Below are 15,391 nucleotides of genomic sequence, written 5' to 3'. Positions count from 1 at the left end.
GGCGGTTCGCGGCGTCGGCCAATAGGAGCGGGCGCAGTGGGCGGGGCGTGTGGCGGGGGCGGCCGAGTGAGGCGGCGGCGCTGCCCCCGCTCGGCCCCTTTGCCGTGTCGGCCCTCGCGGAGAGAGCATCGCGCGAGCGCCGCCGCCGCCGCCGCCGCCACCGCCTTTTCCCCCCCCTTCCTTTCCCCCCGGAGCCGCCGCCATGGCCAAGGCCGAGGTGAGCCAGCGCTGCTTTTATTGTTCGCCTTTTCTTTTCTGTCGCCGCCGCCGCGGTTTTTTTTTTTTTTTTTTGAGGGGGGAGAGGGGGTGGGTTTTTTTCCTCGCCCTCGCCCTCCTCCTCCTCCTCCCCCCCTCCGCCCTTTTCCCCCTCCGCCCTTTTTCCCCCCCTCAGAGGCGGCCGCGCGGGCCCCGCGCGCGCGCGCAGCGCGCATGCGCCAGCGCCCGGAGCGGCGTCACTGCGCAGGCGCCGTCGGGTGGGGGGGGTGTCTGAGGGGAGGGGGGGGTGAATGGGGAGGGGGGGGATCGCCCACGAGGCGCATGCGCGGGGAGACCCCCCCCCAAGAGATAGAGACACCCCCCCCCCCCCGCGCGCCCCCGAGGGCCACGTGCGCGTTCTCTTTGTGTCGGGGCGGGGGGGGGGGTTAAAGGGGGTGGGGGGCTCTGAAATAGCGAGGGGGGGGATAAGGGGGTGGTTGACGTTAAAGTAGGGGCTTGGGGGGGGGGGTGGGCTGGGGGGCTTGAGGGGCCTACAATAGGGACTAGGGGGGGGTCATGGGGGTGACTGGCCTTAAAATAGGAGGGGGGCTCTGAAATAGGGGCTGGGGGACTTGAAAGGCCTTAAATAGGGGCTGGGAGGGTCAAGGGGTGACTGGCCCTAAAACAGGGGCTGGGGGGCTTCAAAAGAGCCTTGGGGGCTTGAGGGGGTGGTGGGCCCTAAAAGAGGGGCTGGGGGGGGTTGAGGGGGTGTTCGGCCCTTTAATGGGGGCTGGGGGTTCCAAAAAGAGGGTCTTGGGGACTGGAGGGGCCTGAGGGGGTGGGGGGCCCTAAAATAGGGATGGGAGGGTTCAAGCGGGTGATGACCCCCAAAAATAGGGGCTTGAGAGCCTGGATGGAATAAGGAGGTGATGGAGCCCAAAAATAGGGGCAGGAGGACCTGGGGGTCCCTAAAAGAGGGGGTTGGGGGGACTTGAGGGGCTAGAGGAGCTCAAGGGCCTGGGGGACTCAAAAACAGGGGCTGGGGCGGCTCAGGGGTCTCATTGGGGTTAGGAGAGACCCCCTGGAATGGGGCAGGGGGGCTGAGGGTCTGGTGGGCCCCCAAAATGGAGGCTGTGGGGTCTCAGGGACCAGGGGGGTGTTTTGAGGTGTCAGGGACTCCCTGGAGCTTTGGGGGTCCCAGGGGAGCAGTTTAGGGTTTTGGAGACTCCGTGGATCTTTCGGGGTCCCAGGGGAGCAGTTTGGGGTTTTGGAGACTCCCTGGAGCTTTTGGGGTCCCAGGGGAGCAGTTTGGGGTTTTGGAGACTCCCTGGAGCTTTGGGGGTCCCAGAGATCCCACGTCAGAGCTCTGGGGGGTCAGAGTGTGTCCAGGGGATGGTTCAGGGGGGTCCAGCCCCCCGGTGACCCCCCCGTGACCCCCCTGTGTCCTCCCAGTCCCCAAAGGAGCCGGAGCAGCTCCGGAAGCTTTTCATCGGCGGCCTCAGCTTTGAAACCACAGACGAGAGCCTGAGGAGCCACTTCGAGCAGTGGGGGACCCTGACGGACTGTGTGGTGAGACCCTGACCCCCCTGAGCCCCCTGGGACCCCAAAACCCACCCCCAAACCCACCAGGGACCCTGACGGACTGTGTGGTGAGACCCTGACCCCCCTGAGCCCTCTGGGACCCCAAAACCGCCCCCCAAACCCACCAGGGACCCTGACGGACTGTGTGGTGAGACCCCTGAGCCCCCTGGGACCCCAAAACCCACCCCAGACCCCCAAACCCCCCAGGGACCCTGATGGACTGTGTGGTGAGATCCCGAGCCCTCTGGGACCCCAAAACCCACCCCCAGACCCCCCAGGGACCCTGATGGACTGTGTGGTGAGACCCTGACCCCCCTGAGCCCCCTGGGACTCCAAAACCCACCCCCAGACCCCCAAACCCACCAGGGACCCTGATGGACTGTGTGGTGAGTCCCCCAACCCCCCTGGGACCCCCAAACCCACCCCAAACCCCCCAGGAACCCTGATGGAGGCACTTGGAACAGTGGGGGACTCTGATGGACTGTGTGGTGAGACCCCTGACCCCCCTGTCCCCTCTCTGTCCCCCAGGGGATGCAGAGCCCGCACGCAAAATGCTCGCGGGGTCTTGTCCTTGTTCCCTCCCCTGTTTCTGTCCCCTCACTGTCCCTGTCCTGTTCCTGTCCCTTGTCCTGTCCCTGTTTTCTTCCTGTCCCCAACCGTGCTGTCCCCCAGGTGACGTGGGACCCGAACACGAAGCGCTTGCAGGGTTTTATCGTGTTCCTGTCCTGTCCTCTGACTATCCCTGTCCTGTCCTTGTGCCCTGTCCCCTGACTGTCCCTGTCCTGTCCTTGTGCCCTGTCTCCTCACTGTCCCTGTCCCCTCACTGTGCCTGTCCTGTCCCCTCACTGTGCCTGTCCTGTCCCCTGACTGTCCCTGTCCCAGGTGATGTGGGACCCCAACACAAAGCGCTCGCCGGGGGTTTGTCATGTACTCCTTGGTGGAGGAGGTCAACACTGTGCCCTGCCTGTCCCTGTGCCCTGCCTGTCCCTGTGCCCTGCCTGTCCCTGTGCCCTGCCTGTCCCCTGACCGTCCCTGTCCCCATCCCAGGTGATGCGGGACCCCAACACGAAGCGCTCGTGGGGTTTCAGCTTTGTTTCTTACTCTTCGGTGGAGGAGGTCAACACTATCCCCTCACTGTCCCTGTTCCCTGACTGTCCTGTCCTGTGCCCTGCCTGTCCCTGTGCCCTGACCGTCCCTGTCCCTGTGCCCTGACCGTCCCTGTCCCTGTACCCTGCCTGTCCCTGTGCCCTGACTGTCCTGTCCCCGTCCCAGGTGATGCGGGACCCCCAACACGAAGCGCTCACGGGGGGTTCGGGTTCGTCACGTACTCCTCGGTGGAGGAGGCCAACACTGTCCCCTGCCTGTCCCCTGTGCCCTGACTGTCCCTGTCCTGTCCCTGTGCCCTGACTGTCCTGTCCCTGTCCCAGGTGATGCGGGACCCCAACACGAAGCGCTCGCGGGGGTTCGGGTTCGTCACGTACTCCTCGGTGGAGGAGGCCAACACTGTCCCCTGCCTGTCCCTGTGCCCTGACTGTCCCTGTCCTGTCCCTGTGCCCTGACTGTCCTGTCCCTGTCCCAGGTGATGCGGGACCCCAACACGAAGCGCTCGCGGGGGTTCGGGTTCGTCACGTACTCCTCGGTGGAGGAGGTGGACGCCGCCATGAACGCGCGGCCGCACAAGGTGGACGGGAGGGTCGTGGAGCCCAAGAGGGCCGTGTCCAGAGAGGTGAGGGGCTCAGAGAGGGGCTGGGGGCTCTGGGAGGGGAGTGTGGGGAGTGGGGGAGCCTGGGATGGAAGGGGACACTGGGAGGTGAGGGGCTGGGGGGGCCCAGACCCTTGGGGGGGGCTCAGATCCCAGTAGGGGGACCCAGAGAGGGGCTGGGGGTGGGGGGTTTTGGGACCCTGAGAGGGAAGGGCACACTGAGAGGTGAGGGGCTGGGGGGGGCCCAGACCCCAGTAGGGGGGCTCAGAGAGGTGCTGGCGGCTTAGGGAGGAGTGTGGGACCCCAATGGAGAGGGACACAGAGCTTCTGGGGGGGCTCAGACCCCAGTGGAGGAAGGCTCTTGGGGACACCTCCTGGGGGTCACCAAAATCTCTGGTGGCCTTTGAGGTCACCAAAGCCCTGGTGGCCCTGGAGGACACAGTATTGGGTCCCAAATCCCATGGTCTGGGATCCCCAAAACCTCGATGTTCTCAGGGGCTGCCAAAACCCTGGTGTTCCCTGGGGTCACCAAAAATCCCCGTGGCCCTTGGGGACATATCCAGGATGTCCCTAAAATCCTGAGGCCATCAAAATCCCTGTGGCCCTTGGGGACATATCCAGGGGGTCCCCAAAATCCTGAGGCACCAAAAATCTCAGATCTCCAAAACCCTGGTGTTCCTTGGGGTCACCAAAATCCCTGTGGCCCTTGGGGACACCTCCAGGGCGTCCCTAAAATCCTGAGGCCACTAAAATCCCCGTGGCCCTTGTGGACACGTCCAGGGGGTCCTAAAATCCTGAGGTCACTAAGATCCCAGTGGCACCTCCCAAAGCCCCGGTGCCCCCCACGGTTCCGGGGTGTGCTCCGAGCTTTCCCACCCGCCCCATTCCCTGATTTTTGCCCCCTCCCAGGACTCCCAGCGGCCCGGCGCCCACCTGACGGTGAAGAAGATCTTCGTGGGGGGCATCAAGGAGGACACGGAGGAGCATCACCTGCGGGACTATTTCGGGCAGTACGGCAAGATCGAGGTCATCGAGATCATGACCGACCGCGGCAGCGGCAAAAAGCGCGGCTTCGCCTTCGTCACCTTCGACGACCACGACTCAGTCGACAAGATCGTCAGTGAGTCCTCCTGGGGGGGCCTTGGGGGGCCCTGGGGCTGTGCACCCCACCCTGGAGGGGCTGGGAGACCCCCTGTGGCTGTGTGTCCTGTCCCTGGGGGGAAGCTGGGGGGCCCTGGGTCTGTGCATCCCATCCTGAGGGGCTCCTGGGTCTGTGCATCCCACCCTGGGGGGCTGGGAGATCCCCTGGGTCTGTGTGTCCTGTTCTGGGGGGGCTGGGAGACCCCCTGGGGCTGTGTCCTGTTCTGAGGGGGGCTGGGAAATCCCTGGGCTGTGTCCTGTTATGGGGGGAAGCTGGGGGGCTCTGGATCTGTGCATCCATCCTGAGGGGGCTCCTGGGTCTGTGAATCCCACCCGGGGGGGCTGGGAGATCCCCTGGGTCTGTGTGTCCTGTTCTGGGGGGCCCTGGATCTGTGCATCCCATCCTGAGGGGGGTCCTGGGTCTGTGAATCCCATCCTGGTCCTGGGGATCCTGGGGGGCTCCTGAGTCTGTGCATCCCATCCTGAGGGGGCTCCTGGGTCTGTGAATCCCATCCTGGGGGGCTCCTGGGTCTGTGAATCCCATCCTGGGGGGCTCCTGGATCTGTGCATGCTGTTTTGGGGGGATCTCCTGGGTCTTGAAACCCCACCCTGGGACAACCTGGGTCTGTGTACCCCAACCTGAGGGGGCTGGGAGAGCCCCTGGGTCTGTGCATCCCAACCTGGGGATAAGGATGGAGCAGCTGTGGAGGAGACGGGGGGACAGTGAGGAGAATGACAAGGATTGGGTTGGGGATAGGGATGGAGGAGACAGGAGGGACCCTGAGAAGCAGGACAGGGATGGAGCTGGGGACAGGGGGGACCCTGAGGAACAGGACAGGGATGAAGCTGGTGATGGAGGACAAGGGGGACCTTGAGGTGGACAGGGATGGAGCTGGGACAGGGGTACCTGGAGCAGGACAGGGCTGGAACAGGGGAAAGGGGGAGACCCTGAGGAGCAGGACAGGGATCAAGCTGGCGATGGGGGATAGGGATGGAAGGGACGGGAGAACACTGAGGAGCAGGACAGGGCTGGAGCTGGGGACAGGGGGGACCCTGAGGAGCAGGACAGGGATCAAACTGGCGATGGGAGGGGAACACTGAGGAGCAGGACGGGGCTGGAGCTGGGGACAGGAGGAGAACCTGAGGAGCAGGACAGGGATCAAACTGGCGATGGGGGGGGAACACTGAGGAGCAGGACGGGGCTGGAGCTGGGGACAGGAGGAGAACCTGAGGAGCAGGACAGGGATCAAACTGGCGATGGGGGGGAACACTGAGGAGCAGGACGGGGCTGGAGCTGACAGCGGGGTACGGGGAGGACCCTGAGGAGCAGCCCAGGGCCGTGACCCCCCCGACCCCTCCCCTAACCCCCTTTGGTGCCCCCGCAGTCCAGAAGTACCACACGGTGAACGGGCACAACTGCGAGGTGCGCAAGGCGCTGTCCAAGCAGGAGATGGCGAGCGCCTCGGCCAGCCAGCGAGGTGAGCCCCCCGCCCGGCCCCCCGCCCGGCCCCCCGCCCCCGCTGTGGCTGCACGCGCTGCCTGTGCTGTGCCTAAAGGCTGTGCCCCCCCCCCGCCGCCCCCCCCCTCCCCTCCTAGGCCGCAGCGGCTCCGGGAACTTCGGCGGCGGCCGCGGAGGAGGATTCGGCGGCAACGACAACTTCAACCGCGGCGGCAACTTCGGCGGCCGTGGTGAGTCTGGGGGGGACCCTCCCCGGCCCCTGGGGCACGCTGGGACCTGCCAGGGAACGCTGGGAGCCATGGGGAGCTACCAGGGTACACTGGGACCTGGCAGGGCACACTGGGAGCCGTGGGGAGCCACCAGGGCACAGTGGGACCTGCCAGGGAACACTGGGACCTGCCAGGGAACACTGGGAGCCATGGGGAGCCACCAGGGCACAGTGGGACCTGCCAGGGAACACTGGGAGCCGTGGGGAGCCACCAGGGCACAGTGGGACCTGCCAGAGAACACTGGGAGCCGTGGGGAGCCACCAGGGCACAGTGGGACCTGGCAGGGCACACTGGGACCTGCCAGGGCACAGTGGGACCTGGCAGGAAACACTGGGACCTACCAGGGCACACTGGGAGCCATGGGGAGCCAACAGGGCACACTGGGAGTGACTGGGAGCCAACAGGGCACACTGGGAGCCACTGGGACCTGCCAGGGCACACTGGGAGCCACCCTGACACACTGGGTCCTACAGGCATGTACCAGGACCCATTGGGACCTGTTGGGACCCACTGGGCCCTATAGGGACACACTGGGCCCTGCTGGGACCTACCAGGACTTGCTGGGAGCTATTGGGGCTTACTAGGACCCACCAGGACCTATTGGGACCTCCTGAGACCCATTGGGACCAACTGGGCCCTATGGGGACCTACGGGGACCTGGCAGGACCCACTGGGCCTTGGGACCCACTGGGACCCATGGGGACCTACCGGGACTCATAAGGACCCACTGGGATCTACTGGGACACATTGTTCTCTATGGGGACCTATTGGGACCCACTGGGACTTATTGGGACCTACTGAGACCCACTGGGATTTATTGGGACCTACTGGGACCCACTGGGACCCATTAGGGCTTACTGGGACCCACCAGAAGGCACTGGCCCTATGGAGACCCATGGGGACCTACGAGGATCCACTGGGACTCACTGGGACCCAGCAGGACCCATGGGGACCTACCAGGACCCACTGGGACCTACGGGGACCTCTGGGGACCCCCTGGTACCCCCCCGTGACCCCCTTTGCCCCGTGCCCAGGTTACGGGGGCGGCGGCGGCCCCGGTTACTCGGGGGTAACCGCGGCTACGGCGGCAGCGGCTCCTACGACGGCTACAACAACGGCGGCGGCGGCTTTGGCGGCGGCAGCGGCGGCAGGAGACCCGCCCGGGGGCCAGCGCTGGCCGTGCGCAACGGGCTGGCCGAGGCGGGCACAGGTGGGACCCCCGGGAGGGCTGGGGACACCCCAAACCACCAAGGAACATCAGGGAACACCCCGGGAGGGCAGGGAACACCCCAAACCACCAAGGAACATCAGGGGACACCCCGGGAGGGCTGGGACACCCCAAACCACCAAGGAACATCAGGGAGCACCCTGGGACACCAGGGGACACCCCGGGAGGGCAGGGAACACCCCAAACCACCAAGGAACATCAGGGAACACCCCAGGAGGGCTGGGGACACCCTGGGGTGGCAGGGAACACCAGGGAGCACCCTGGGACACCAGGGGACACTCTGGATGCCAAAGAACACCTCAAACCACCAAGGAACACTCCCGGCCACCAGGGAACACCCTGGGATGTCAGGGAACACCAGGGATCACCCTGGGACACCAGGGGACACCAAGGAGCAGTCCCGGCCACCAGGGATCACCCTGGGATGTCAGGGAACACCAGGGAACATCCTGGGATGTCAGGGAACACCCTTGGGACACCAGGGATCACCCTGGGATGCCAAGGAACACCCCAAACCACCAAGGAACACCCCCTGATCACCAGGAATATCAGGGAACACCCCAAACCATCAGGGAACACCAGGGAGCACCCTGGGACACCAAGGAACACTCCCGGCCACCAGGGAACACCCTGGGATGTCAGGGAACACCCTGGGACACAGGGAACACCAGGGAACATCCTGGGATGCCAAGGAACACCCTTGGGACACCAGGGATCACCCTGGGATGCCAAAGAACACTCCAAACCACCAAGGAACACCCCTGATCACCAGGGAATATTAGGGAACACTCTGGGATGCCAGGGAACACCCCAAACCATCAGGGAACACCAGGGAGCACCCTGGGACACCAGGGAATATCAGGGAACACCCTGGACCACCAGGGAACACCCCAGACCACTGAGAAACTCCAGGGACCATCTCGGGGCTCCCAGATATCCATTCCCTCAGTTAACCCCTCTCCAGATATCCATTCCCCCAGTTAACCCCTCTCCCAGTTGAACTCTTTCCACTTAAACCCCTCCCAGTTAACCTCCCCCTCCCCAGTTAAACACCCCAGTTAAACCCCTCCCAGTTAAACCTCCCCCTCTCCAGTTAAACCCCTCCCAGTTAACCTCCCCCTCCCCAGTTAAACACCCCAGTTAAACCCCTCCCAGTTAAACCTCCCCCTCCCCAGTTAAACACCCCAGTTAAACCCCTCCCAGTTAAACCTCCCCCTCTCCAGTTAAACCCCTCCCAGTTAAACCTCCCCCTCCCCAGTTAAACACCCCAGTTAAACCCCTCCCAGTTAAACCTCCCCCTCTCCAGTTAAACCCCTCCCAGTTAAACCTCCCCCTCCCCAGTTAAACACCCCAGTTAAACCCCTCCCAGTGCCTCCAGGCTCCCAGTTAACCACCCCCATCCCTGGGGGTTCCCTTAAACCCCCCCATTACCCCCCGTCCCCCCCCAGTCCCAGGGGTGCCCCCATGACCCCTCATTCCCCCCCCACCCTTGGGGTGCCCCCTGACCCTGTTTCCCACCCCCTCCCCCCCAGGGGTTTTGGTGCACTCAGGATTTTGGGGACACCCTGGAGATATCCCCGAGGGCCACAGAGATTTTGGTGACCTCAGGATTTTGGGGACGTTCCCTCAAGGGCCACAGGGATTTTTGGTGACCCCAAAATTTCGGTGCCCCCCCCCGACCCCCCTGTTTTGCCCCCCCAGGCAGCAATTTCGGGGGCGGGGGCAGCTACAACGACTTCGGCAGCTACAACAACCAGGCCTCCAGCTTCGGGCCCATGAAGGGCGGCAGCTTCGGGGGGCGCAGCTCGGGGCCCTACGGGGGAGGTGAGACCCCAAAAATGGGCTGGGGGACCCCAAAATACCCTGGGGGGGTCAGAGGGGCAGCTCGGGGCTCTGTGGGGGAGGTGAGACCTCTGGGGACCCCAAAAATGGGCTGGGGGAACCCCAAAATACCCTGGGGGGATCAGAGGGGCAGCTCGGGGCTCTGTGGGGGAGGTGAGACCCCAAAAATGGGCTGGGGGAACCCCAAAATACCCTGGGGGAATCAGAGGGGCAGCTCGGGGCTCTGTGGGGGAGGTGAGACCCCAAAAATGGGCTGGGGGGACCCCAAAATACCCTGGGGGCATCAGAGGGGCAGCTCGGGGCTCTGTGGGGGAGGTGAGACCTTTGGGGACCCCAAAAATGGGCTGGGGAACCCCAAAATACCCTGGGGGAATCAGAGGGGCAGCTCGGGGCTCTGTGGGGGAGGTGAGACCTCTGGGACCCCAAAAATGAGCTGGGGGGACCCCAAAATACCCTGGGGGGATCAGAGGGGCAGCTCGGGGCCCTACGGGGGAGGTGAGACCTCTGGGACCCCAAAAATGGGCTGGGGGGACCCCAAAATACCCTGGGGGGAGGCTCAGCTTCAGGGGGTACAAGTCGGGGCCCTATGGGGGAAGTGAGACCTGGGGGACCCCAAAAATGGGCTGGAGGGACCCCAAAATACCCTGGGGGGATCAGAGGGGCAGCTCAGGGCTCTGTGGGGGAGGTGAGGCCTGGGGGACCCCAAAAATGGGCTGGGGGGACCCCAAAATACCCTGGGGGGCACTTCGGAGGCTGAGCTTCAGGGGGTGCAACTCGGAGCCCTATGAGGGAGGTGAGACCTTTGGGGACCCCAAAAATGGGCTGGGGGGACCCCAAAATACCCTCGGGGGGGCTCAGCTTTAGGGGGTGCAGCTCAGGGCCCTACAGGGGTGGTGAGATCCCAAAATACCCTGGGGGGGGTCGCAGGGTCAGCTCGGGGCCCTACGGGGGAGGTGAGTCCTGGGGACCCCAAAAATGGGCTGGGGGGACCCCAAAATACCCTCGGGGAGGCTCAGCTTCAGAGGGTGCAGCTCAGGGCCCTACAGGGGTGGTGAGACCCCAAAAAATCTTGGTGGGGGTGAAAAGGTCAGTTCGGGGCTCTACAGAGGAGGTGAGACCTTTAGGGACCCCAAAAATGATCTGGGGGGACCCCAAAATACACTGGGGGGGTCAGAGGGGCAGCTCGGGGCCCTGCAGGGGAGGTGAACTGGGGGGAGACCCCAAAAATGGGCTGGAGGGACCCCAAAATATCCTGGGGGGGTACCTCGTGAGGGCCCAAATTTGGGGGGGGCAGCTCAGGGTCCTAGGGGGGAGGTGAGACCTGGGGGGACCCCAAAATACCCGGGGGGGTGGGGCTCAGCTTCAGGGGGTACATCTTGGGGGGCCCTATGGGGGAGGTGAGACCTGAGGGACCCCAAAATATCCTGGGGGTGTCAGAGGGGCAGCTCGGGGCCCTATGAGGGAAGTGAGTCCTGGGGGACCCCAAAATACCCTGGAGGGACCCCAAAATATCCTGGGTAGTCAGAGAGGCAGCTTGGGGCTCTCCAGGGGAGGTGAGTTGGGGGGAGACCCCAAAAAATGAACTGGGGGGCACCTCGGGGGGGCTCAGCTTCAGGGGGTACATCTTGGGGCCCTGTGGGGGGAGGTGAGACCCCCAAAATATCCTGGGGGGACCCCAAAATTGGCTTGGGGGGCTCAGGGGGGGACAGGGACAACTCAGGGCCCTGTGGGGGCAGCGAGTGGGGGGGGAATCCCAAAAATGGGCTGGGGGGGCCCAAAAGTGGCCTGGAGGGACCCCAAATGTCTTGGGGTCCCCCAAAATGTCCCCCCCTGATCCCTGGGGGTCCCTAAATCCCCCCCCGGGTCCCCCCAGGTGGTTATGGAAGTTCCAGCGGCGGCAGCTACGGAGGAGGGAGGAGGTTTTAATGTCCAGGTGAGGATAAAAAAGGGGGAAAAGGGAGAGGAAAAGGGGGGAAAAGGTGGAGGAAGAGGGGAGAGAAGGGGTTAAAACAACAGGAAATGGTTGGGGGGGAAATGAAGGGGAAAAAAATAAGATGGGGAGAAAAATATTGAGAAAAAAGGGAGGAAAAATGAAAGAAAAAGGGAGGGAATGAAAAAAATGGGGAGAAATGGGAAAAAGGGGGGGACGAAGGGGAGAAAAGATTGGGAAAAGTGTTTAAAAAAAGGGGGGAAATGGAAAAAAAAGGGGGAGAAATGGAATAAAAGAGAAAGGAATGAGGGGGAAAAGGATTGGAAGAAAATGTTTAAGAAAAAAGGGGGGAAATGAAAAAAAAAGGGAGGGAAGTGGAATAAAAGGGGGAAAAAAAGGTTGAGGAAAGACAAACAAATAGGGGAAAAAAAGGGAAAATAGAGGAGATTTGGGAAAAGGTCAGGGAAAAAGGGCTGGGAAGGGACTGGGAAAGGGTTGGGAAAAAGGATTGGGAAGAAATAAAGGAAAAGAAGGAGAGAAAAGAAACATGAGAATGAAATGGGCAGAAAAGGTGAATGAAAATAGGGGGAACAACGGGAAAAATGTGGAGATTGGGGAAAAGGGGCTGAAAACTGGGAAAGGGGGTTGAAAAGGGTTGGGAAAAAGGATTGGAAAGAGGTGAAGAAAAAGAAGGAAAAGATGGGGAAAAGGAGAGCGAAAATAAGGGAAAAAATGGGAAAAATACGGAGATTGGGGGGAAAAAGGCCTGAAAACCGGGCAAAGGGTTGGGGAGGGTTGGAGAAGGGTGGGGAAGGGGCTGGGAAATGGGATTTTCCCGGAGATTTGGGAGCCCTTCTAACGCTGCCCTTTGCAGGCCGGCGCTCCCTGATCCTCCCGTGTCGTCCCGCAGGACCCGGAGCTGGGCGGGAGCGGGGCCGGGGATGGAGCCCCCCGGGACCCCCCTGGAGCCCCCCCGGGCCCCCCCCGGAGCCCCCCCCGGCCCCCCCGGGGGGGCAGTTTGTGGTCGCCGTGTCCAGGTCCCTGTAGTTCTGTGCGGAGCCTCCCGATCCCGCCGGGATCCAGCCCGGGTTTCTCCTCCCGCCGTGTCTCCTGTACCACCCTGACCTCCCCCCGCCCCCCCCCCCCCCCCCCCCGATGCTCAATAAATGTCTCTCTTTGGGTTTTTTTTTTTAAATTATTATTATTTTTTAATATTATTTTTTAAAAGGAGGTTTTTCTTTGCCGGGCGCTCGTTTCCCTCCCCCCTGTTTCACACGCTCCTCATTGGGCACCTCAGCTGTCAATCACGGCCTGGCTCCTCCCCTTCGCCCCCCCCCAGTGTCCCCAAAGTGTCCCCAAAGTGTCCCCAAGGCTTTGACCCCCCCCAGTCCCCACTAATTCCCACCTTCCCTTTGTAGGAGCCGCCGGCACCGGGATTGGAGCCTGCGGAGGTGAGGGGGGGTTGGACACGGGATGGGGGGACACGGGGGGGACACGGGGGGGACACGGGGACACCCCCAGGGCAGGGCCATCCCCCCCCACCCCGGAGCTGTCCCAGCCCCCCCAGCGCCCGCGGGACCCCCCCGGTGCCCTCAATAAAAGGGTATTTTTGTACCTGTGTCCCGTGTGTGGGGACAGGGGGAGGGGACAGGGATGGGGTGGGGTGGGATGGGATGGGATGGGGTGGGGATGAAGGAGAGGGATAGGATGGGACAGGAATGGAGGGGACAGGAATGAAGGAGAGGGATAAGATGGGACAGGAATGGAGGGGACAGGGATTGGGATGGGATGAGAATGGAGGAAACAGGAATGAAGAAGAGGGATAAGATGGGGCAGGAATGGAGGGGACAGGGATGAAGGAGAAGGATAAGATGGGACAGGAATGGAGGGGACAGGGATTGGGATGGGGACAGATGGAATGGGATGGGATGGGGGACAGGGATGGGATGGGAATAAAGGGGACAGGGATGAAGGACAGAGATAGGATGGGACAGGAATGGAGGGGACAGGGATTGGGATGGGGACAGATGGAATGGGATGGGATGGGGGACAGGGATGGGATGGGACACGGGTGGGATGGGAATAAACGGGACAGGGATGAAGGACAGAGATAGGATGGGACAGGAATGGAGGGGACAGGGATGGGATGAGGTAAGGGATTGGGGGGGACAGAGGTAGAGGGGACAGAGGAGCCAAGGGATAGAGGGGACAGGGACAGGAGGGGACAGAGCAGCCAAGGAGGGGACAGGGATGGAGGGGACAGGGATGAAAGGGATGGAGCAGCCAGGGAGGGGACAAGGGACAGAGGGGACCAAGGATGGAGGGGACAGGGATGAAGGGGATGGAGCAGCCAGAGAGGGGACAGGGATGGGATGGGGACAGGGATGGAGGAGAGGGATAGGAGGGGACAGGGATGGGATGGGGACTGAATTGGAGCAGCCATGGAAGGGACAGGAGGGGACAGGGATGGAGGGGACAGCAGCCAAGGAGGGATGGGGACAAGGTTGGGACAGGGAGGGGATGGGGACACAGGGGACACGATGGCACCGGGACAGGATGGGGAATGGTGGAGAGAAAAGGGACAGGGGACAGGGATGGAGCAGCCATGGAGGGGACAGGGGGACACTGAGCAGCAGGACAGGGATGGAGGGGACAGGATGGGGACAAAGCAGGTGGGACGAGGCTGCCTGGATGGGGGACACGGCCTTGGGGACCCCAGAGGGCCCCGTGTCAGCTGGAGGGGACAGGAGGTGACAGGGACAGGCTGATGGTGGCCCGGGGTGACCGGGATGTGTCACTGGGGAGGTGACAAAGTGGGGACACCTCCTTGCCCTGAGAAGGACGCAGGGGACAGGAACGTGTCACCACAGGGGGGGACAGAGACAGGAGGTGCCTTTGGAGCAGGTTTATGGTCTGTTTGCAGGGGTGGCCGTGACGAGGTGTCCCCAGGGTGTCCCCAGAGTGTCCCCAGGGTGTCCCCATAGCCAGGGCAGGGCTGGGGGGCAGGAGGGGACACTGGAGGAGGGTCTGGGGGGTCACCCAAGGCCCCCCTCACTCCCCCAGCCCAAAGCTCTGGGGGGACACCGGAGTCACATCCCCGAGTGTCCCCAACACCTGGGGGGTGACACTGCCCGGGCCCCTGGTTGGGGTCCTGTCCCCAAGTGCCACCAGCACCTGGGAGGTGACACTGTGCGTGTCCCCACCCCTGAGTGCCCCCAGGACCTGCTGTGTGACCTGTGGGGTCCCATCCCTGTCCCCAAGTGCTCCCAGCACCTGGAGGGTGACACTGTGCGTGTCCCTGTCCCCGAGTGCCCCAAACATCTGGGAGGTGACACCGTGCACGTCCCTGTCCCTCAGTGTCCCCAACCCTGGCTGGGTGTCCCCGCCCGTGCCCCCCTTGCCCAGTGCCCCCAGCACCTCCTGTGTGACCTGTGCCAGCTCCCTACGGGTGTCCCCATCCCCCAGCACCTGGGAGGTGACACTGCCCAGCTCCCCGTGTGTGTCCCTGTCCCTCAGTGTCCCCAACCCCGGCTGGGTGTCCCCACACATGCTCCCCTTGCCCAGTGCCCCCAGTACCTCCTGTGTGCCCAATGCCCCCAGCACCTGGAAGGTGACACTTTCCAGCCCCCTATGAGTGTCCCTGTCCCTCAGTGTCCCCAACCCCGGCTGGGTGTCCCCCCCCGTGTCCCCATCCCCCAGCACCTGGGAGGTGGCACTGCCCAGCTCCTGGTGTGTGTCCCTGTCCCTCGGTGTCCCCAACACTGGCTGAGTGTCACCACACATGTCCCCATCCCCCAGCACCTGGGAGGTGACACTGCCCAGCCCCCTATGAGTGTCCCTGTCCCTCGGTGTCCCCAACCCCGGCTGGGTGTCCCCCCCGTGCCCCCCTTGCCCAGTGCCCCCAGCACCTCCTGTGTGACCTGTGCCCCCAGCACCTGGGAGGTGACACTGCCCAGCTCCTGGTGTGTGTCCCTGTCCCTCGGTGTCCCCAACCCCGGCTGGGTGTCCCCCCCCGTGCCCCCCTTGCCCAGCGCCCCCAGCACCA

At 63.4% G+C, this 15,391-nt stretch overlaps 1 protein-coding gene across 1 annotated transcript; it reads left to right on the top strand.

Moving 5' to 3' along the window:
- The first annotated feature begins 72 nt into the window (after window positions 1-72).
- On the top strand, window positions 73-12,357 carry HNRNPA1 (heterogeneous nuclear ribonucleoprotein A1). Its single transcript, XM_064638776.1, is given in 11 exon segments — window positions 73-217; window positions 1,648-1,764; window positions 3,356-3,502; window positions 4,388-4,598; window positions 6,004-6,096; window positions 6,215-6,307; window positions 7,381-7,413; window positions 7,416-7,556; window positions 9,276-9,398; window positions 11,290-11,349; window positions 12,221-12,357. Coding segments are annotated over 10 exon segments (1,026 nt in total). The 5' UTR covers window positions 73-202; the 3' UTR covers window positions 11,343-11,349; window positions 12,221-12,357.
- Window positions 12,358-15,391: the final 3,034 nt, after the last annotated feature.

Source organism: Pseudopipra pipra, chromosome 30 (assembly GCF_036250125.1).
Source record: "Pseudopipra pipra isolate bDixPip1 chromosome 30, bDixPip1.hap1, whole genome shotgun sequence".
Taxonomy (NCBI): Eukaryota; Metazoa; Chordata; class Aves; order Passeriformes; family Pipridae; genus Pseudopipra; species Pseudopipra pipra.
Note: the sequence above shows the minus strand (reverse complement) of the source record. Positions and strands in the feature narration are given on the sequence as shown.